The sequence below is a fragment of the Carcharodon carcharias genome, chromosome 4, assembly GCF_017639515.1.
Source record: "Carcharodon carcharias isolate sCarCar2 chromosome 4, sCarCar2.pri, whole genome shotgun sequence".
In the NCBI taxonomy this organism is placed as follows: Eukaryota; Metazoa; Chordata; class Chondrichthyes; order Lamniformes; family Lamnidae; genus Carcharodon; species Carcharodon carcharias.
The window spans coordinates 133,725,421-133,749,811 of NC_054470.1; the positions used below are offsets into that span (position 1 = coordinate 133,725,421).

The 24,391-nt window shown below is 41.1% G+C and overlaps 1 protein-coding gene across 1 annotated transcript in view; it reads right to left on the bottom strand.

The window, feature by feature from the left end:
- The window catches only part of LOC121277323 (leucyl/cystinyl aminopeptidase), a 136,912-nt gene that overhangs the window by 53,414 nt on the left and 59,107 nt on the right, over positions 1-24,391 (bottom strand). Inside the window, exons 7-9 of the mRNA XM_041186652.1 lie at positions 16,593-16,706; positions 13,571-13,702; positions 2,996-3,127 (exon numbers count right to left, since the gene is read on the bottom strand). Coding sequence (XP_041042586.1) covers positions 2,996-3,127; positions 13,571-13,702; positions 16,593-16,706 — 378 coding nt within the window. The remainder of the gene's footprint in view (positions 1-2,995; positions 3,128-13,570; positions 13,703-16,592; positions 16,707-24,391) is intronic.

Genomic DNA, 24,391 nt, shown 5'->3' on the forward strand with positions numbered 1-24,391 from the left:
ATCCTCAACTTTTGAGCTAGTTTAACGGCTGAACTTTTATTAGACAATCATTTTAATGCAGTCCTAAACTCTTCAACATTAGAATTATTATGTATGAATAGAATGTATGAATTGCAAGACATTTACCTTCGGACAGATGATAAAATATAGTATTCCTGCTCACTTCTCTCTACTTATGATTGGTATGATGTTTATTATCAGAAGTATTAAAGATGGGTGAAATCAAATACTCAAGAATAGAACATCTCTCACTCTCCCTCCAAATACATTGCAAAAAGTTCCTAGTTTTGATTGAGATAAATTGTCAGAAATAGATGGGTACCATGCCCTCCCTTGTGGTCTTGTGCAAGTCACCACTCTAACCCCTCTTTAACCTAATACCACATTGCCTTTCTGCAAAATGATCTGAGCTGTACAGAGAGGATACTCCATTTTTTGTCTTCAGGAGACAGGTTAAAATGAGATCCTGTCTGTTCAGGAAGATCGGACTGCACAATTTAAAGAGCAGCAAGGGAGTTATCCTTCAGCAACACATTCCTCAAGTATCACAGAAGAGGTGAAATGGTTTGTGTAGCCTTGCTGTGAAAAAAGAAACTGGTGGTCACATTTCCCCACTAATCAGCAACTGTAACTTTTATATGAAGACTTTTGGGACAGTCTGAGGATGTGAAAGGCACTTTCTATATTTTTCCTCTACTGAGGAAATTCTGCAGCCGTATTTGATGCTGTGAACTAGACAGACTGCTATACCTTATTTATTTTGTCACCATTATCAGCCATTGAAAAATGTATTTAACCCTGTCTACACTATTATAAGCGGAGGTGAAAAAATGCATTCTGATTTACCAAATCCTTCAGCATGCACCATAAGGATTCATATGCAGATGTGGTTTAATTCCTAGCTATTTTCATTTTGATTCTCTAATTTAATAATTAAATAATGGCCCAGAATTTGCTGAAGGAGGGTATCTCAGGGTGTGTTCCAATAATTAGACTGTTTCCACTCACCCTTTAGCTCAAAGTTGTTGCCCTGTAAGTTGATGTAAATGCAAATTGATAATGGGGCACCTGGAACCTTAGAGATCAACAATGGCCTGAGCTTTCAGGGCAATCCAAGGAGTTGGCAGGCAACACATCCCCGCCTACTCCAACAACTCCGATGCCATTTTACGCCCTAACATGCGTTATTGGCAGGTCTTCCATCTTCACTTGGGAGGAAGTCCCGCCAGTCCCTCCAGGCACAGTGCTGCAGTGGTTGGAAGAGGCACTGCAGGGAGCTGCCTGGAACTAAGTCCCGGGACCTGGAGGACTGATAGGTGGCAAGGATCCCAGGGTGGAGAGGGTAGACAATGTTTGTGGGGGGGGGGGGTTGGTGGTTCATGAGGGGGCAATTGGAGTCTTGGGGAATAGGCAGGAGTGGGGAGGGGGGGGGAGGGCGGGGGGGCAGGAGTTTGGGGGAGGAGAGGGAAGGCCAGAGGTCACTGGGCAGGGTCCTGAGGGGAGGCTGCCCCCAGTCAGAAAGGGCCTTCTGATGGAGGTGCACCCCACCCACCCCCAACTATCTTCAGAGATCTAACTCAGCTTATTTAAAGCCTTCCCCTCTGAGCTGTCATCAGCCTGCCAGCCTAAAAATTGAGGCTGGGTGGGAAAAGATCCTTAGGTAGCCTTTAAGGGGAGTGGGGGAAGCATAAAATTCTGACCAATGCATTTCTTTAACTGATAAGGTTTAAGGATTTAGAAAATAAATGATCAACACAGAAGGAAGGTGAATTAAAATGGGTAAATCAGTGTCAAATCAGGTACGAAAAGAAAAAAAGGAAAATAAAGACTAGATTAAGTGAGCATGGGGAATTAAGAGACATAAAACAAAATCAATTTTTCCTTCAAATTTACCATTTTAAAAATCCCTAACAAATTGCATTTATGACACTTCTAATATTGTAACACCTCCCAAGCTGCTTCACAGGAATATTATCAAATAAAATTTGGCACCAAGCCACATAAGGAATTATTAGAACAGATGCCCAAAAACTCAGTTGAAGAGATAGGTTTTAAGGAGTATCTTAAAAAGGGGGGAGGTAGAAAGATGGAGATGTACATGGGGAAAATTCCAAAGGTCAAGGCCGACACAGCTGAAGGCATAACTGCCAATGGCGGAGCAGTAAAAATCTGGGATGCACAAGAAGCCAGAATTAGAGGAGCACCGAGATTGAAGGTTTGTAGCGATCTGGGAGGTAACATAGATAGGGAGGGGAGAGGCCAGTGAACCCAGGGGTGATGGTGAATGGCACTTGTTGAGAGTTCGGACACAGGGTGAAAGCTTTTGGATGAGCTCAAGTTTCATATAGGATAGAGGATGGGAAGCTGGCCAGGATATCATTGGAAGATAAATCTAGATGTAACTGAGGCATGGATAAGGACTCCAGCAGCAGATAAGCTGAGGCAAAGGTAGATGATGTTATGTAATTGAGGATAGACATTTTTGGTGATGGAGCAGATATGAGGTTGGAAGTTTAACTTTAGGTCAAACATCAACCATAAATAACTTACCACCTGTAGGAATGAGATTCCATAGTTAATATTGTTTCTTTCATGGACCACAGAGTTTGATTGGCAATGCAGAAATATAATGATTATTAAAAGGTACTTACGCTGTTAAGTAGCAGTCTTAACTTTCTGCAGTGAATTTAAAGAGCAACTTCATAAAGCTTACAGGGAGATTGAGGATAAGCTACCCTTTTTGTGAGGCTAACAACACAGCAATGTAAATTATCTAGCTTTGCCAATTAACTGATTTGCAATTCATATGGTGTCTTTTTCTCACCACAAATTGTTGCACGATTTAAACATTAATAATGTTGAGGGACATTAAATTCACCATTACTTTGGCAGCAAATTCTGGGCCATTCTTTCATGTGACTATCTACTACTGCACCTGAGAAGATCAAAATATCTATTCTAGTTTTACAATAAGCATTAAGATTAGGATACATACTTTGGTAATACTGTTCCACAAGTCTTCAGTTTTTGTGTTCCCATACTTGTGTTCATTCAAGTATCTCTCAATTCCTTGCTGGAAAACTGTTTCGCCAAGAAAGTCCTTCAACATCAAAAGAATGGAAGCCCCCTGAAGGAGAAAGAGAGAAGATTGCTCATTCTGAATGTCTTTCTTAAAATGCAAATTGTTTTGAACCTGTATTATTTGGATTTTTCACAATTACACCATTCTCTCCTGCAGTTGAAGTGCAAAGTAATATACTTTCATTATTTTGCGGGGGCTTTGTAGACACGTTTCTGCTTTTCTGACTAACAGATGCTGCAGTTGACAGCAAAGTAAATTAATACAGTTGGAGAATTATTGATAACTTTCCTGAAAGTTGCAAATGAGCCAGTTGCAATGTTGTATACATCTCTATGAAAGAATGTCAGCAATAGCATTGGCCTAGATCTTGCAGTTATGGCAAAACAGAGGTGCACACAGCTGACTGCAGTTAAAAATACATTCTTATCTTTTTCCTAGGCTGCAGCAGGAACTTGTTCACTCAGCTACAGCATGGATCCATCAGCAAGGTAAGTTGGGAGGCCTAGCAGCGAGCTGCAGTTCCAGTGAAGTCACGCCCTTTTGACATCACAAGATGAAGACACACTCCTTGAGGTCTGCCTTCAGCTCAATCAAAGGTAAGTGTTTTGTGTGTGTTTTAATCAGTTTAATGTTTTCATAAGAACATAATGAAATAGGAGCAGAAGTAGGCCATTCAGGCCCTCGAACCTGCTCCACCATTCAATAAGATCATAGCTGCTCTGTTTGTGTTTCAAGTTCCACAATTCCATCTACCCCCAATAATCTTTGATTCCCGTGCCTAATGAGAATCTATCAGCCTCTGCCTTAAAAATATTCAGTGAACCTGCTTTCACCACCTTCTGAGGCAGAGTGTTCCAAAGTCTCACAGCCCTCAGAAAAAATTTCTCCTCATCTCTGTCCTATAAGGGCGATCCCTAATTTTAAAACAGTACCCCCTGGTTCTGGACTCATCCACAAGGGAAACATCCTTTTTACATCCACCTTGTCAAGGCCATTTAGGATCTTAGATACTTCAATCGAGTCACTCCTCACTCGTCTAAACTCCAGTGGAAACAAGCCCAGCCTATTCAACCTATCATCATAAGACAACCCGCTTCCTCCAAGTATCAACCCAGTAAACATCCTCTGAACCACCTCCAACACATTTATATCCTTCTTTAAATAAGGAGACCAAAACTGTACACAGTATTTGAGATGTGGTCTCACCAAAGCCCTGTATAACTGAAGCATAACATTCTTACTTTTATGTTCAATTCTTCTCGCAATAAAGGATAGCATTCCATTAGCCTTCCTAATTACTTGCTGTACCTACATAACTAACTTTTTGTGACTCATGCACGAGAACACCTAGATCTCTTTGCACCTTGGAATTCTGCAGTTGTTCTCTGTTAAGTAACACTCTGCTTTTTTTATTCTTCCTGCAAAAATGAACAATTTCACATTTTCCTACATTATACTCTGCCATATTTTTGCCCACTCACTCAACTTATTATATCTGCCTGCAAGCTCCTTATGTCTTGTTCACAACATACTTTCCCACCTATCTTTATGTCACCTGCGAATTTAGCTACCATGCCTTTGCTCCCCGCATCTAAGTCATTGATGTAAATTGTAAAAAGTTGAGGCCCTGGCACAGACCACTGCAGGACTCCACTCGTCACATCTTGCCAATCAGATAAAGACCCATTTATGCATACTGTTTTCTGCCAGCCAGCCAATCTTCTATCCATGCTAATACATTATCCCTTACACTATGAGCTTTTATTTTCTGCAATAACCTTTGATGTTGCACCTTATCAAATGCTTTCTGGATATCCCAGAATAGTACAGTACATCTACAGGCACATGTTACCCCTTTAAAGAACTCTAATAAATTGGTTAAATGTGATTTCCTTTTCATAAAACCATGCTGACTCTTCCCGATTACCTTGAACTTTTCCAAGTGCCCAGCTGTAATCTCTTTAATGATCGACTCTAACACCTTCCCCATGACAGACATCAAGCTAACTGGCCAAAAGTTTGCTGTTTTCTGCCTTCCTCCCTTCTTGAACAGAGGAGTTATATTTTCTGCTTTCCAGTCTGATACAGCCTTTCTAGAATCTAGGCAATTTTGGAAAATTAACACCTACTACCTCATTAGCCACCTCTTTTAAGACCCTAGGATGTAGTCCATCTGGACTCACTGACTTGTCAGCCCGCAGCTCCATTAGTTTGCCTTGTTCTACTTTTAATTCTAGCCTACCCCCACACCCTGTCCTCATCTCATCAACCTCCCCCACTCCACCCCCCTGAACACCATCATCCCCCTCGGCTCTTCTTCACCATCAACAGGACTAAGGAGACATGAGCCATGTATGGGAAATGCAGCAGCTGGATGCTTTAACTTTACAAACAAGGCCACAAGTAACAGGCCCCCCCCTTACTTCATCATATTGCCGTGTTAGGTTTCTACAAGAAAGATAATGAAGTAAAAACAAGGTGGCTGCCCTCAGATGTTGTCATTAGTAAGTTTTTATCCTGCTGCTTATTTCAAATTTCCTCTGCCTGGAGGGGCCCTTTTTAGCTTCCAGCTGGTTACAAAGATACCAACATCCTATTCTTGTGTCTCTCTCCAGTCGATGTGGTGCATCAAGTCGATGCATGAGAAATCTTGACTGCTGACCAGTGTGCCTGGAGACAAGCAGTCAGGAAGAGTGCAAAAAAAAAAGGCCAAAAGAAGTGACTAGATAGCAGGAAAGAAAGCCAGCAGGAAGGAAAAACATCGGTCAACCTTGGGCCAACACTATTCACCTGTGCCAGCTGCAGGATTGCCACTTGTGAATCAGCCTCTACAGACGATATTCAATACAAACTGACATACACCCTGGGTACAGTCTATCTTCTCCCAGGACAGACAAATGCCAATCCATTCTCATGTGCAATTTAAGTGAGCAAGTGCTGAGGCTGCAGGGGAGTTGGCTGGAGAGTCAGAAGGATTGGTGAGTAGAGTTTGAGGGCGGAAGTGTTTTGGCTGACTCCTACTGATTTAAAGGGCTGCACTTCTCAGCTCCCTGAAGTTGCGGTTTTGTTATGTTCATCGACAGCAGCGAACATCTCAGCATTCACTGCTAATGGAATTGCCAGATCCAGTCCATTGTTTCTGAACTTTGGTCGTATAGTGAGACTGGAGCACCACCTAAAATTCATAATTTTACTAATGGAAGCATTTCTAGCGCCCCTCAGTTGCATCACCAGTTTCTCAAAGCAACAAGGACAAGGCGATAAATTGGCAGTGACACCCACATCTCTAGAATGAATTTTTTAAAAAATTGCAGAGAGCTCTTTCTTATTCTGCTCATGCACATATTTAAAACTGCTTATAAGTCGTGAAATACAGGACCACAACGTTCTAGCTCACACAAGCCAATCAACCAAAAAAATCTATACATGTTTTTCTCCAAATAATCTATCTGGTTTAATCATCTTCTGATCACTTCCCATTGAGGTACATTTTTTCAACCAGTCATCTAATTCCATTTTTAAAGAATGTTTGGACTGTTTGCAGTAGAAAATTTCAAATACTTTTATTTCTTATTCTAACTTTTTTTCAAATTTCAAGAGTCTTTTAAATTTGTGCCCTCTAAATGTTGTTTCATTAACCGGTGAAAATTATTTACCTTACCGTCAATTTAAGCTGTTAAATGTACATTTCATTTCCTTGTTCACACTTTCAAAACGTAGGACTTAATACATCACCAACTTGTCCATCCTGCAGTCTCTACAATCTTTTCCACAATATTCCACTTCCACCACCCCCACCCTACAAACTTGGCGTTATTAACAAATTTAAATATTGTTTCCCTCAATTCCCAAGTCTAAATTATCCATGTACACAGTAAATAAGAATGTCTGAAACATGGATCCCTGTGAAATATCACTCACCACATGGCTTAGCAATTCAAAAGAAAGTTGTCTTAGAGCTATGTATTGCTTTCTGTCCTCCAACCATATTTACATCCATGAGGAAAGATTCTTTTCAATTTCATGCTCCATTATCTCTGCCATAATTCTGTTATGATCAAATGCTTTTTGAAAATCCACTGTAGTTTTTCAATCATTTCACCCCATAATATAAGTTCTTTGTTGCTAAGCTACTGGAAAAGTATTACTAATTGGTTTATGATTTCTGACCTTATCCTTGTTTGCTTTTATGAAGGGGGCAGTCACATTTACCTCTTTCTTCCCACAGCATGATGGAAAGACATAGTAAAGACATTTACTATTTCTTCTTCAACTGCCTTCTGGATGTTCAAATGTAGAGTTAGGTCTTACTACTTTATCTACCATTGGTCTAAGTGCCTTTTAGTGTTATGAATGCAGGACTTTGCAAAACAATTATGGTTTAAAATGTCTCCTTTAAATGAAGGCAAAACGGAATGTTCTGAATAGAGGGGATGAAAGCCATACTAAACCACAGCCCAGAAACAGGGTCATGTGATCTGGTTGTAATGGAAAGCAACTCAAACCTATTGAAAATGAAGTGTCAGTTTTCACACCTTGATGTGGAAAGACAGACAGCTGCTTTTAGAACAAAAACAGAATTACCTGGAAAAACTCAGCAGGTCTGGCAGCATCGGTGGAGAAGAAAAGAGTTGATGTTTCGAGTCCTCATGACCCTTCAACAGAACAGTACTGTTGAAAGTTCATGAGGACTCGAAATGTCAACTCTTTTCTTCTCCGCCGATGCTGCCAGACCCGCTGAGTTTTTCCAGGTAATTCTGTTTTTGTTTTGGATTTCCAGCATCCGCAGTTTTTTTGTTTTTATCTCAATGTTTAGTCAATGTTGATTTTAGTTTGTTTGTTTCAATAAGAAAGTCTTAAAATGTGAAATGTTGTCCTGCGATTTTTTTTCTCATCAGTCACTGGAAAATTAATATCTTGTTGAAAGTTATTGTTCTCTATGGGATTGCAATTTCAGTCAGAAGCCGCACTCCATAAACTTGAGCACACGATTCAGGCTGGCACTTTAGTGCAATATTGAGGGATAAGACATTAAAGCGAGGTTCTGTCTGCCTTTATATCACACACTGCCCAAGAACTGTTAATACTGCATGTGGATGAGACCATGCAGCCACAGTTAAAATTTACTACATTGAAAAAAGTTGCTGTGATAAGATAACACACACTCCAGTCTCTGAATTGTTAAAATATCTGTCTATTATATTGCTAGCATTAGAATCTCCAAGTAGCAATTCCTTGCTGCAAGAATTCTGTGTCAGAGTTGCTCAGAGTTAATTGCAACTACTTTACAAATTTACAGGGACAAAAGACTCAAAGATCAAAAAAAATATGATTATGCTTATACATTCCTATATTAAATATGGGCCAAGGAAAGGCATTTATACGTGAAAAGAAAAAAGTTGAAAGGTACCGTTCAATGACACCTTACTAACATACATGTTAGGAGTAGGAGTAGGCCACTAGGCCCTTCAAGCTTGCTCCACCATTGAATAAGATCATGGTTGTAACCTCCTGACTACTCCCAATAACCCTTCACCCCTTTGTTTATCAAGTATCTATCCACCCCGAAAACATTCAGAGACACTGTTTCCACCGCCTTTTGAGGAAGGAAGTACCAAGGACTCGCTATCCTCAGAGAAAAAAATTCTTCTCATCTGTCTTAAATGGGCGACCCCTTATTTTTAAACAGTGACCCCTAGTTCTAGATTCTCCCACGAGAGGGAACATCCTCTCCACATCCACCCTGTCAAGGTTCCTCAGGGTTTTGTGTTTCAATCAAGTCACCTCTCACTCTTCTAAACTCCAGCAGATACAAGCTTAGCCTGTCCAATCTTTCCTCTTAAGACAACCGACCCATTCCTGGCATTAGTTTCGTAAACCTTCTCTGACTGCTTCTAATGCATTTATGCCTTTCCTTAAAAAAAGGAGACCAAGACTGTACACAGTACTCAAGTGTGGTTTCACCAGTGCCCTTTACGATTGAAGCACAACTTTCCTACTTTTACATTCAATTTCCCTTGCAATAAATAATAACATTCTATTAGCTTTCCTAATTACTTGCTGTACCTGCATATTAGCCTTTTGGGATTCATGCACTAGGACACCCAGATCCCTATGAATCTCAGATCTGTAATCTCTCACCATTTAGGTAACATGTTTCTTTTTTATTCTTCCTGTCAAAATGGACAATTTCACATTTTCCCACATTATACTCCATTTGTGAGATCTTTGCCCACTCGCTTAACCTATTTATGTCCCTTTGTAGTCTCCCTATGTCCTCTTCACAACTTACTTTCCTTCCTATATTTGTACCATCAGCAAATTTAGCCATACCATCTGTCCCTTCATCCAAGTCATTTATATAAACTGAAAAGTTGAGGCCCCAGCACTGATCCCTGTGGCATGCCACTCATTATATCCTGCCAACCAGAAAAAGACCCATCTACCCGCTGATTCCTGTTTGTGAGCCAATCTTCTATCCATGCCCTTCTATCCATGCCAATATGTTACCCCCTACACCATGAGCTTTTACTTTTCACAGTAACCTTTGATGTGGCCATCTGGAAATGGAAGCATAGTACATCCACCAGTTCCCTTATTCTACAGCACATGTGACTCCTTCAAAGAACTCCAATAAATTTGTTAAACATGATTTCCCTTTCACAAAACCATGCTGACCTGCTTGATTGCCTGGAATTTATCTAAGTGCTCTAGTCTATCATCTTTAATAGCTTCTAACATCTTCCCTATGACAGATGTTAAGCTACCTGGTCTGCAGTTTCCTACTTTGAGTTACATTTGCTATTTTCCAATCTAATGGCACCTCCCCCAAATCCAGGGAATTTTGGAAAATTAAAACCATCAACTATTCCACTAGCCACTTTTTAAAGACCCTATGATGAAGTCCATCAGGATCTGAGGATTTGTCAGCCTGCAGCTCCAGCAGTTTGCTAAATACCACTTCCCTGGTGACTGTAATTTTCTTAAATTCCTCCCTCCTTTCCAATTCCTGATTTTCAGCAATTTCTGGGACGTTACTTGTATCCTTTATAGTGAAGATAGATGCAAAATACCTATTCAGTTCATCTGCCATCTCCTTATTTTCTATAATTAATTCCCCAGATGTACTTTCTATAGGACCAATGCTCACTTTCTTAATTCTTTTCTTATGTAAGTATCTTTAGAAACTCTTACTACGGTCTTCATATTTCTGGCTAGCTTTCTCTTGTATTCTAATTCTTCCCTCCTTCGTAATCTTTTAGTCATTGTTTGCTGTTTTTTATATTCTGTTCAATCTTCTGACCTGTTACCGATCTTTGTGTAAATTATTTGCTTTTTCTTTAAGTTTGATACTGTCTTTAACTTTTATCGTTAACCATGGGTGGTGGGTCCTGCCCTTGGAATTTTTCTCTCTCATTGGAAAGTGAATGGGTAAGGGCACAGTGATGCCCTCCACCATCTGCAAGCAGTCCTTGTCCAATAAAACAGGTATATAGAATAAATATTTGGGAAAGGTATTTGAAGGCTACTGCGCCCAGAAAATCACCAATTAGCAAGTGTTAGCATCTGCAAGAAAAGGAGACAGGAATGAAAACAGGGCGGGGGGGGGGGGGGTAGGAGAAGTAAGCTGCAAAACCAATTATCTTAATTCCTAGGACCAAGTTGGAATTCAACCAAAGTTAGTTTGAAGGCAAGAAAAATAGATGCAAGCATATCCTCAATGGAGGAGGGGGGTTGGGGGGGAGAAACAAGAGATCACATCTAGCTACAGCAGGCTTACTGTTGACCTTTCAATTCCACTCATGGGGGGAATTCATCTTTCCTCATTTACCATCACAACAACCACCCTGGGGAATTGAAAAGTCAAGCGTTATATAATAAATCTTGCACAGAATAAAGTCATTGTAGTCATTAACAGTGAAATGCAAAGCAAAAGCTTCAAAGTGTTATATACATCAACCAAGACAGATCTTTAAAGCTGTGTCCTCTGTTCCCAGCAGATGGCAGCTGTTTCTAATTATAGAGCCTAAGGTTGTAATTTGAGCTCAGAAATATTTCAAATGATTTGAAAAGGATTTCTCAGACAGGCACACTCAGCACCTGATTGGCTGGGGGTGACATAATTTATTAATACATCAAAATACATTTTAATGAGTGAGGATTTTTACTTTCACTGGCTATTCCTACATATGAAGTATCAGCACCAGACAATAAATATCGTGTGTGCGTGTGTGAGAGAAAGAAAATTACTTTGGCTTTTTAACCAGTTATTCCAATCAGCCAGAGAAGTATTTGGGGCAACATCTGATTTTAACAAACTCAAAAATTAAGTTGCATTTCAAAGATTGATCTCAGTTAAATGCTGCTGCAACAGCAACACATTAAACCAGCAAAACTTGAAGTTAGACCTACGCACAAAAAGAAGTGGTTAGGGGTCAAAAATGCATTTCAAGTAGCGAGTTCTAAGGGTGGTTTCAAGATTGGAGCCAGGTGGCTACAAGAGGTTGAAACCAAGCAAGTTTAAGTGTGGGAAGTTGCACTAATTTGCAATTTGTGATGGATGACCAGGTACTTTTTTTGTTGGTACTGGTCAAGAGCAAACATTGCCCCGGACATCAGAAGAAATCCTCAGTTGTTCCCAGATATTACCATTAGATCTTCTACATGCTGAGTGAGAAGACAAGGCCTCAGTTTAATGTCTCATTCATCAGACAATGCAGCACTCCCTTAGGACTACACGGAAGTGTCAGCCTAGATAATGTGTTCTGTAAGCAGTAGTCCTGGAATTGGGCTTAAACTCACGATCTCCCGACACAAAGACCAAAGTACTATTACTGACTAACACAGAGACTACAGGTAGGGTGAGATGGTTTGAGGAGTGTACAAAACTAAGTGTCAAGACTGCAAACGAACTTGAAAATCAGAACAAGAGTTTTAAAATTAATGCGCTAAGGAACAGGGTGCAGTAAAGATTGGTAATGACCGATTGGTCTGAATGAAATCCTATTTGCCAGTGTGCACACAGCAGAGCTCTGGATGAAATAAGGGCAGAATTTTGACGTCGGCGAGCAGGGGGTGGGGCCCGCTCGCCGACGTGTAAAATGACGCAGGATGATGTTGGCCTGATGTCATCCCGCTCCCATTTAAATTTTCAGAAAGGTGGGGGCACAGCAAAATCAGCTCTGCGCCCGCTGATCTGTCAATGGCCAATTGAGGCCTTCGACAAGATCATTTAAACAATTAAAGGATCTGCCCGTCCAACCTTAAGGCTGTCGGGCAGGCCAGGAGCCCTGGTGGCAAATAGAAAAACATGGAACCTCATCCATCGGCGGGTTGAGGTTTCATGCAGGATTCTAAAAAGTTTAATAAAGTTTTACTGTAATTTATGAATGTCCCATCTCATGTGACATTGTCACATGAGGGGACATGTTAGGGAATTTTTTTTTCTCTTTTTAAAAGTGTCAGTGATCTCCCTGATGCAGCACTTAGCCTCAGGGAGATGTGCGATCTTTTGTGTGCATGCGTGAAAGAGCGCACTCTCGCTTTTGGGGAATCCCCCTCACCGCCCGCACAGGAAGCGCATTGGCCCGCCCACATAAAATGGCGGCAGGTTGGGCCCACCTGCTGGGCAGGCAAAAAATTCTGCCCATAGTTCATTTAAGTTAGAGCCCGAGAGGCTAGTGTTTGCTGGCGGGATACTGGAAAAGTGAAGTACTGAGGTGACAAATACCTATTTAATGGTTTCAGGTGCAGTGTGTGAGAACAAGCACAAGGGTAACCTTAAGACACAAGGTTACAGCTGTTTTGAAAGTGAGGGGGAACTGGGATTGAAGAGAGAAAACAATTGAGGAAGGAGGAATTGCTTTTAAATTTCTTTGCTTGGACAGTGTCTGACACAAACACAAAAATATTTAGATAGCTACACCAAAATGTTGGATTTTTTTTTTTGTTTGCCCAATTTTGAATGTACAATCTTCCATTGAGACACAACCCATTGACCCAAGTCCAGATAGCACAGACACTGGTTGACAGAATCGGCTCTTCAGAACTCATTCAGCTGCTTTCTGCTGTTTGCCCAGCTCTGGCATCCAGTGTTCATTCGGTTCTGGCTTCTCAGGATATCTGGAATCAGACTGGAAGAGTCCCAGGCCCAATGACAGGTCTACCCCTCCAAATAGTAGTGACAAGGATGTAGAGCTCAGCTCAGAATCAAACATGACAGTGAGGTTGCTTAATTGCAGTCAATTCAAACAGTGATCTACATACACAGACAACTGGAGGTAGACTAGGGCATTAAGAAGTGATCTAAGCATCCCTCCCTTCCTGTGAAGAAATACTTTGCTGTTAGTCTCATTGAACATCCAGCCACAATAGGATGCCTCACATGTAGAGTCACTGGATTTGAACTACTTCTTGCTACGTGTAAGCAAACCTACATTTAAGTACAATTTCATTAATATATTTAAAAAATGGTCTTTTCTTGAGTACCTTTTCATATGAAATTGAATCAAATATTTCCTCAATTTGCTCAGCAGTTTCAACTGAAGTGGAGAGAGGGTGAGATGAATTCATCGAATCTTTTTCCATTGCCTTTAAACGAGTACGCAAAAAGCGGTCAGCCTGTAAATAAATCACAGAAATAAAAATGAACCTATTGCCTTTCCAACTAGCTATTATTCTGCATGTCATGATTGCAAGTACCATATGGACAAGTCCATCTGAAAATCAGGCTATAAAGTGTATTTCAATAACAACTATTAGGTCAGATGACCAAAAGCTTGGTCACAAAGGTAGGTTTTAATGAGTGTCTTAAAAGGCAGAAAGTGAGATGGAGAGGTGTAGGAAGGGATTTGAGCTTGGGACTTAGGCAGCTGAAGGCATGGCCACCAATGGTGGAGCAATTAAATTCGGGGATGTACAGAACTCCAGAATTAGTGGAGTGCAGATGTCTTGGAGTGGGGTAGGGCTGGAGAAGACTACAGAGATAGGGAGGAGAGGGGCCATGGAGGGAACTGGAAACAAGGAAAAAAATTCTAAAATCAAGACATTTCTGACTGAGAGCCAATATAAGTCATCGAAGTGATAGGGGAATACGACTTGTTGTGAGTTAAGACACAAGCAGCAGAGTTTTGGATGAACTCATGTTTACAGAGTGTAGAACATGGAAGATCAGTCAGGAGTGCATTGAAAAAGCACATATAGGAGGTAACAAAGACATGAATGAGGGTTTCAGCAGCAGATGAGTCAAGGCATTTATGCAATATTGTGACAACCTTTGACCTGGAAGCAGTACTGTAAGGAAAACTTGTAATTTCTTTGAAATATCTGTGGAATCTGTAATTGTTTTTAAGAATGTTTGTATGGAACTTATAAGAGATTGCATCAATTTTAAAAGGGTCAATTGTAATTTTCTTGGATAAGAAATACTGGTCCATGTGACCTCACAACAGTTAACCTGGAAGCAGGGCCAACAGGAAGGAAGTTAAGACAAGAAGCAGTACTGCAGCAGGACACAGTTATCAAATTCCTGGTGTATTTAGGAGCAAGCAGGTCAGTTTTCTGTTGGGCAGCTTAGAATTCCAGAAGCTTTTGGGGAATTGATGTACAAGTGAGCTAAAAGGGGCTGAATCCTAAAATTTGGTGCAAATAGCTCAGGCATATGAAAGAGCTGAGAGTTTGAATCAGAGAACTAAATCATGAACCTGGTATTATTGGTTGGTCAGTTGAAAAGGAATGCTGGAAAGCTACACTATCAGGGTTGACATAACCTGGGTGAGAGGGGGTTCATAGACGTGTGCCTTGTTGGTATCAACTGTATCCAGGGACGTTGGATGGAATACAGCTGTTGGTGAACATGACTCAAGGGCTGAACTATTGAGTGGGAGTGCCAGAGGCTGAGTTGGAAAGAAAGATCGCACATGATGCCACATCTGTGCAAGGAGTGATGTGGCTGTTTGTGGTTACTGTGTCAACTACGTAAAATTGATATTAATGCATGTATAATTTGTATTGCTTCTGACTCGTGTTAAAGTAAAAACAACAAGAAGTGGAATCTTGTTGGTAATTTCATCATTTGGGGGCCAGACAGTAAATTTGGTTATTTTGACTTAGGGTTTCCCCACGGGGATTGTAACAAATATATCAGCTGTTGAGAAGGATAAGCTGCATATTCCAGCATCTTGAATGAATAGCTTGTATTTAACAGAAATATAGGATGTTAAATTGAAAGATTCCTTGCCACAGTGAAGAACATTACTCAATGGAATTCCTGGTTAGAAATCTGTCATACTATGTTTCAACGCTATTGTCAACCCACGATACTATCAAGTTAAACCTGTTCCTTCCACACGATGTACAGTTTGTCTTTACATGCATCCTACTATCCATCGCTTGAACAAACATCTTCAGCTTTCACTTGATCCCTTTTTCCATGCATTTCAAAATAATCAATCAAAAATCACCATTTCTATCTGATTTATTTTCCTAGATTAATTGTTTACCAAAGCTGATGTAACTTCCATGTTTGCAGCAATTGAGATACCACTGTTTCGTTAAACTATTTTATATTTTTATACAGTTCTTCATAGGATATTCGAACTGCTATTTATTGTTTTTAACTACTGAATTTGGGAATCCTTTCTAAACATCTACTGTGGGAGAAAAATTGAGATTCAAACCAGAGAGCCAGCAATATCATTAATTCCATGGCCCTTGTCTCACATGCAGCATTTGTCAAATGTTTTTATATTCCAACAAAAATTCAATCTGGTGGGTATTCAAAAGCTCCCAAAGCGTGCTGCTGACCTCTGCTTTGAATTTTGCAAGTACAGCCTCATTCTTGCTTCTTTCCCTGTGCTGAAGAACACGGTTGAACAGTCTTGATCCACTACTTTCCAGTTGGTGGCTCCAGCTGAACCTGCCAATGGCTCCACTGGACAGGACCACATGCTTCCTTTAGAACATGCCTCTGTGCAACAGCATACGGTTGGAGTTATGGAACATTTCTAGGTTAGGTGTCTGGTTTGTGGCAAGCTCACAGGTGGGTGCATAGAGCATTGTAAGCAGGTAGATCAGCTATTTAAGCAGCATGCAGTGTCAGTTAATTTTATCAAGTGGATCAGAGCTGACTGCTACTAAGGATTAGCAATCACCTCTCTTTCTCACAATCATTTGTACATAGAATAGGCCTCAGTGACATACTGATATAGCCACAATTATACAAACTGCCTGCTTTCCAACCAGCTGGTCAAGGGCTATATTCCAAGAGCTCAGACACACTAAGTAAATGCTCTCAAATATATTAATTTTTGGCTGGTAGAAAGCAAACAAATATTGGGATATGAAAGTATATTCTTTGCCTCTATTAGCTTTAATGTAGACCACAACCAGTTCCATGCATGAGCTGTAGTTATGTGGAAGAAATGAAAGAGTTTCAAAACAATCCCATGCCCTTTCATGACAAAAAGCAACTTATAAGATGGAGCACAAGTTAAAGAATAATTTCACTTACCACTTGGAGTTCAGGGAATACTTTTTCAAGTGAAAAAAATTCCATGAATGTGGCAAATCCTTCATTTAACCAAAGGTCATTCCACCATTCCATAGTCACCAGGTTACCAAACCACTAAGGAGAATAAAACAAATTCAGGAAATGTAGCTATTTTACATGAATTTGAATGTCAAAAACCTACAATAAAACATTGAATGAACTACCCATTAAATAGGTTAAGCACCTCAATGCTGACAAATTACCTATATATTTTGAAAATGGTCACCTTGGTCTAGTCAGAACAATTTCTGCAGAAAATAGGCAGTTGGTGCAATTAACAAACTTGTTTGCAAGCCTCTGCATCAGAAGTTATCAAGAACATGGCCTTGTTGTTTCCTGTGGTCATAATTTAAAATAAAAAGGAAGTCCCTGGTCCAGAAAAGTTGGGCCCTAACAAAGGACTGACACACAGTCTCTTGGCCTGAAGCTGGAAGGTAAAAATGCACATCAAGTTTTACAAATAGAAATTGTTCAGAGAAAAAGGAAAATCTATATGCAAATCAGCTCTCAAAAACAGTTAGGAGATGTAAGTTCTCAGAAAATAAAATGAGCCGAATATTCATACTTAATGGCCTTGTCTAATCAAACATTTCTAGGTCTGACTTCAAAAATACACTGGAGAAGCACATAAGAATACACAAGTGACATAATATCACATTATTACCTCGCTAGGTAAATGCTATTGTATAGCTAGATATACAATGCAATGACCATCTCCAACAAAAGAGAATCTAATCATCTCCCCTCGACGTTCAATGTCATTACAATCTCTGAATTCTCCCACTATCAACATCCAGGGGAGTTACCATTGAACTGGTCCAGCCATATAAATACTGTGACTACAAGAGCAGGTCAGAGGCTGGGAAATATGAAGAAAGTACCTCACCTCCTGATTCCCCCAATCTTGTCCGCAGTCTATAAGGCACAAGTCAGGAGTGTGATGGAATACTCTCCACTTGCCTGGATGAGTGCAGCTCCAACAACACTCAAGAGGCCTGACAGCATCCAGGGCAAAGCAGCCTGCTTGATCGGAATTCCATCCACTACTTACTATATTCATTCCCTCCACCACCAATGCACAGTCACAGCAATGTGTACCATCTATAAGATGCATTGCAACAACTTACCAAGGCTCCGTCAACAGCACCTTCCAAACTCATGACCTGTACCACCTAGAAGGACAGGGGCAGCAGTTGCATGGGAACACCACCACCTGCAGGTTCCCCTCCAAGTGACACATCATTATCTGAACCATATCGCTGATCCTTCACTGTTGCTGGGTCAAAACCCTGGAACTCTTTTCCTAACAAAATTCTTACAGGGATCGACAAGGTAGATGCAGGAAGGATAGAGGAGTCTGATGGAACACTCTCCACTTGTCTAGGTAATGGATGGGGGAAATCTAGAACCAGGGGACACTGGCTCAGATTAAGAGACAGGCCATTTAAGACCGAGATGAGAAGGAATTTCATCAGAGGGTGGTGAATCGTTGGAATTCCCTAATTCAGAGGGCTGTGCAGGATCAGTCATTGAGTATATTCAAGACAGAGGTCAATAGATTTCTAGATATTAAAGACATCAAGGGATATGCAGATTGTGCAGGAAAATAGCTTTAAAGGTAGAAGATCAACGATGATCTAGCTGAATGGCGGAGTAGGCTTGAAGGGAAGAATGGCCTACTCCTGCTCCGATTTCCTAGTTCTTAACAGCGGGGTGGCACCACGGGGATTGCAGCAGTTCAAGAAGGCAGCTCACCACCACCTTCTAAAGAGAAATTGGGGAGGGGCAATAAGTGCTGGCCTAGCCAGTGATGTCCACATCCCATGAACAAATAAATAAATAAATTGGGCAGCATGGGCATGCTCCTGAATGCAAGACACTCAGGCCAGTTAATGGAGAAACTGCTGTATTCAGAAAATATCAAAGCAGACACGAAAACCCTGTACAGCTGGGCTTAGTGTTCATGATGCAAAGTTTTCCTGCAAATGACTGAAGTTGCTACCTGCTCCATAGCATTCTGCAATTATGAAACTGCCTCTCGCAATTCCAGAGTTTGGGCTTGTGCTGTTGTACATTCTCGAAAAACCCTTGCTGTCTCAGAAGTTCTACTAACGATCTTTTTTTATTAATTACTCATGAATTTGCTTTGTTCTGAAGTCAGGGTTGGGTAGGATACCAGTCTATTGCCCAAACAGCAGCTGAACAAGTTGGTATTTTTTAAAAAGGCGGTGGTGAGCTGCCTCCTTGAGGGAGTTCCAGGGTTTTGACCCAACGACAGTGAAGGAAGGGCGATATACTTCCAAGTCAGGATGGTGAGTGGGTTAGTGGGGAACTTCCAGGTGGTGGTGTTCCCTTGTATCTGTTGCCCTTCTAGATGACAGTGGGTTTGGAAGGTGCTGTCCACAGAGGCTTGCTGAATTCCTGCATCTTGTAGATGGTACACACTGCTGCCACTGTGCATTGGTGGTAGAGGGAGTAAATGTTTGTGGATGGGTGTCAATCAAGCAGGTTGCTTTGTCCTGGATGGTGTCAAGCTTCTTAAGTGTCGTTGGAGTTGCACTCATCCAGCCAAGTGGAAAGTATTCTATGACTCTCGACTTGTGCCTTATAGTTGGGGGACAGGCTTTGGATTATAGGCAGCTGTCCCACACTTGCCATCTTTACCCTCTCTTCCTGCTTACGTTAATCAATACTTCAAATGGTGCTAAAGCTTCCTTACACACCTTAACATGCTCCATCCCGCACTCAAATTTATCTTTAAAATAGGGCCATCTAATTGGCTCCCTTCCTCGATGAGCTAGTTGATCAATCCACCAAAAGCTTTTCTACTACTGTCTACTGTAAGCCTCCCTTCACTGATCAATGTGTGTGTTGGGAGTCCTGCAGTTACACGTGGTATAAGATTGGCCTCATCAGCAAACTTGTAAATAGGGCCCCAAGCCATTTGCTCACAAGTTTGACGTGGAAATACTGTGCATTAAAGCTATCCTGTGGGATAATGACTACCCTGATCAAACTGCAGCTTAATGTGTATCGCACACACTTACAAACGGGTCCAGGGCCACCAATTTTGGGCTCAAATTACCCTGGAAGAATAAAATGAGTTCTCCCAAAAATTTGAGCAACAGGCGAAGCTAGCTGTTTCATGCTGCTACTATGCAGTAGCAACACAAATGGTGTTTTCCACTAACAGAATGCTGCCATCAAGCCAAAAAGACGTTCTGCCTACCACACAAATGAGTAATGTGGTATATGAATTTCAGTACTGGTGCAATGCCAGATATTTAGGCTGTACATCCGAGTGACTGATGGGTCATATCACATAGCACTTTCCTTCGGCTGTCTGCAATAGACAAGAGTACTGCTGAATAATCCCATGTGTGCTAAGAATTACACTAACAAACAATTTAAGACCATCTGTCAGGTTCACAATGTGGCTCACTTACATTTGCTAGAAACTACATATATTAACACGCTGGGATTTGTCCTCTGCAGACAAAAGGAACATGTCCTGGCACTGCACCTTCTTTGAATTAAACAAAAGCATGAGGGACATAGGGCATAACATTGAGCTTGGCGGCGGGCACGCTCCTGATCCAGCCGAGCGTAAAATGATGCGTGATGTCGGGCGAGCATCCTGACGTCATCGCATAGTCTCGCGATAGATCGGTGAGCACGTGCTGGAGCTGGCAGTGTGCCCAGCAATAATTAAAAGACCGATTAAGGCCATTAAGTTAACAACTGTCCTGAATTTTTCATTACCAGGTCAACTTAATGGTTGAAGGGCAGGCGAAAAGGCCAAGCAGCCTTTGCATTTTTTAAGAAACCTCATCCACTGCCGGGATGAGTTATCCTAAAGCAAATAAGAAAATAAAAATTTAACGCTTGAATTAAAAACATGTCCCTGCTCACGTGACAGGGTTGCAAAAGGGGACATGTTTTATGACATTTGTATTTTGTGCATTAGTTTCTTTAAGCAGCGCTTCATCTCCCTGAGGCAGCTCCGTTTTTAAGGGCAGTGTTTCGAGCCTCACTGGATTTCGCCCTACACATGATTAACGTGATTAAGCCACAGGCACTTGTTTGAAGCCTATTAAAAGTAAGAAGGTCTAGCCTTGGAAATCCAAAGAGGTCAATCCTCACTCTGCTGCAAGCACAGGACTGTACCAGTGGAACCATCCCTGAATTAGTTTTAATTGTCTAATCTGGATTTATGTCTGCACCCCAAGTGCACCGACGAGGTGCTTTGTGCTCTAAAGCTACTTACAGGGCTAACGTAGAATGCACCTGTAACTGTTTAAATAGCATCTTAATAATCATGTTAGTATTTACAATATTTATATTCAGTAGAAAATATTTTCCTCTTAAAGACTGAACCTTGATTCATTTCATGTGCACTTCATACTTTAAAAAGGAAATGTTGAATACACTGATAACCTCCTCTGATCTCTAGCTTCTAGCACTTAAATGTCAGTGGTTAAAAGCAGCTTTTGATATGTTTCTCCCTCACTGAGCATGGGAGCAATTGCTGTGGAGAGATCAAAAGACTTCTATCAGCTAGTTAGCCAAGTTACAGCATTATTTGAAATCATATTTAAAGATATGCTCTCTACCTCCACTCCATGCTAAGTATTGTTATCTACATGAAGCAAAGTAAATCAGTTTTTCAGCACAAATTATACTCATTAAAAAGGTTTACCAGACTAGGATGTTAGAATTTTATTATGTATTCAAACCAACAATAGAGCAAACTTTCCAGATATTTCACCCTCCATTTGTTCTTCCTCCCAAGTTATAACTTTCCATTTTTTTCCGCAAATATTTTCTGTTTTGATGGTCTTTTGGCCTCACCAAAAGGACCATCCTTTTTAGAGAAGCCTTTCGAGCCTGACTGGATTCTTCCCTACCTCAACCAATATCACAAAAACAATATCTAGTCATTATCACATTGCTTTTTGCTTTCTGCAAGTTGTCTGCTATTTTTTCTACATTACAACAGATTACACTCCAAAGCCTGCCTGCCCTCTACAAGGCACAAATCAGGAGTGTGATGGAATACTCTCCACTTGCCTGGATGAGTGCAGCACCAACAACGCTCAAGAAACATGACATCATCCAGGACAAAGCAACCTGCTTGATTGGCACCACATCCACAAACATTCACTCCCTCCACCACCGATGCACAATAGCAGCACCGGGCACTATCTACAAGATGCACTGAAGCAACTCACCAAGACTTCTTAGACAGCACCTTCCAAGCCCACGACCACTACCATCTAGAAGGACAAGGGCAACAGATGCATGGGAACACCAACACCAGCACCACCTAGAAGTTCCCCTCCAAGTCACTCACCATCCTGACTTGGAAATATATCACTGTTTCTTCACTGTCACTGGGTCAAAATCCTGGAACTCCCTCCATAACAGCACTGTGGCTGTACATACACCACATGGATTGCAGCGGTTCAAGGAGGCAGCTCACCACCACTTTCTCAAGGGCAATTAGAGATAGGCAATAAATGCTGGCCCAGCCAGTGAAGCCCACACCCTATGAATGAATGAATAAATAAAATTCTTCATTTAGTAAAAGATATCCAGTGGTTGCGAAATACATTATACAAATGCAGGTCTTTCTTTTCCGTTAGTGATAACAAGTGGCACCTGCTGCTGTGAAGAAAGTTGATAATTAACTCTTAGTTATATAAAATGATTTGCTTTTGTGCCTAGCTGAAATGTTAAATTACCCTGTTCTTCATGTTAAAAAGGCATTGTGACAGACCACAAACATGAACATAAAATGTTAATGAGAACAGTGCTGGACACTTAGTAAATGGATTGTAAGGGCTCAAGTTCCAAATATCAGTCTGCTCAGCAGTAACCCAAGCAATTTGGATTGCATAAGCAACTTCCTTGGAGGGAGAAGGGGCAAAATAAAGAGAAACAGACAAGTTGGTAGCTCACACACACACCAGCATCCACTTGCAGAGGTCTTTGAGCAGGTCAACTAGATCCCTTCTCATAAGATTGAAAAGAGCAAAGGCATGCTGCACAAATCAGTATGTGCAAAACACCAGTGTCACATCCTTGGTCAAAGTTTTGGAATGGCGATCACTACAACAGAGGAGGGAGTAAAATACACTGACCATGTTCTATAAAATATGGAATGAATGGTGGGAATTGACAGAAATAAGTACTTGGTGCCCTCTGGCAATGACAACACTTGGTAGTCATTCACACAAATTACAAAAACCATTTGTTTTCAAGACAGTGGGCGGGATTTTCCACACCCACCCGCCACTGTGATCTTCTGGTCCCGCCACAAATCAATGGAACCATAAAAAGTAGTAGGAGAAGTAGGCCATTTGGCCCATCGAGAATGCTCCGCCATTCAACGAGATCATGGCCGATCTGATAATCATTAACTCCACTTTCCTGCCTTTCCCCCATAACCCTTGATTCCCTTACTGATTAAAAATCTGTCTATCTCAGCCTTGAATATACTTAACGACCAAACCTCTACAGCCCTCTGCGGTAAAGATTGACTAATCTTAGAGAAGAAATTCCTCCTCATCTCTGTTTTAAATGGGCGCCCCCTTATTCTGAGATGATGCCCTCTGGTGCTAGACTCTCCCACAAGGGGAAAACAGCCTCTCAGCATCTACCCTGTCAAGCACACTAAGAATCTTATATGTTTCAATAAGGTCACCTCTCATTCTTCTAAACACCAATGAGTACAGGCCCAGCCGACTCAGCCTCTCCTGATAAGAAAATCCTTCCATCCCCGGGATCAACCTAGTGAACCTTCTCTGGACTGCCTCCAATGTCAGTATAACATTTCTTAGATGAAGGGACCAAAACTGTTCACAGTGTTCTAGGTGTGGTTTAACTAGCGCCTTGTATAGTTTTAGCAGACTTCCCTATATTTATGATCCATTCCCTTTGAAATAAAGGCCAACATTCCATTTGCCTTACCTATTACCTGCTGAACTTGTACGTTAACTTTTTGGGATTCATGCACGACACCCCCAAATCCCTCTGTGCTGCAGCCTTCTGCAGTCTTTCTCCATTTAAATAATACTCAGCTCCTCTATTCTTCCTGCCAAAGTGCATAACCTCACATTTTCCCACATTATATTTCATGTGCTGAGTTTTTGTCCATTCACTTAACCTGTCTGTCCCTCTGTAGACTCTTTGTCACCACTTGCCTTCCCACCTATTTTTATGTCATCCGCGAACTTGGTGATAGTACATTCATTTCCCTCATCCAAGTCATTAATATATTGTAAATAATTGTGGCCCCAGCACTGATCCCTGCGGCACTCCACTAGTTACAGGTTGCCATCCTGAAAACGCTCCCCCCCGGCCCGTATCCCAACTCTGTTGTTTATTAGTTAGCCAGTCCTCTAAGTCCTCTATCCATGCTAATACACTACCCCCAACACCATTGGCTCTTATCTTATTAAGTAACCTTATGTGTGGTACCTTATCGAATGCCTTTTGGAAATCCAAGTATGTTACATCGACTGGTTCCCCTTTATCTATCCTGCTTGTTACCTCCTCAAAAGAATTCTAATAAATTTGTCAGGCATGATTTCCCCTTCATGAAGCCATGCTGACTCTGTTTGATTATATTATGCATTTCTAAATGCTCTACTATTACATCATTTACAATAGTCTCCATTATTTTCCCAATGACAGATGTTAAGATAACTGGCCTATAGTTACCTGTTTTTTTTGTCTCCCTCCCTTTTTGAAAAAGG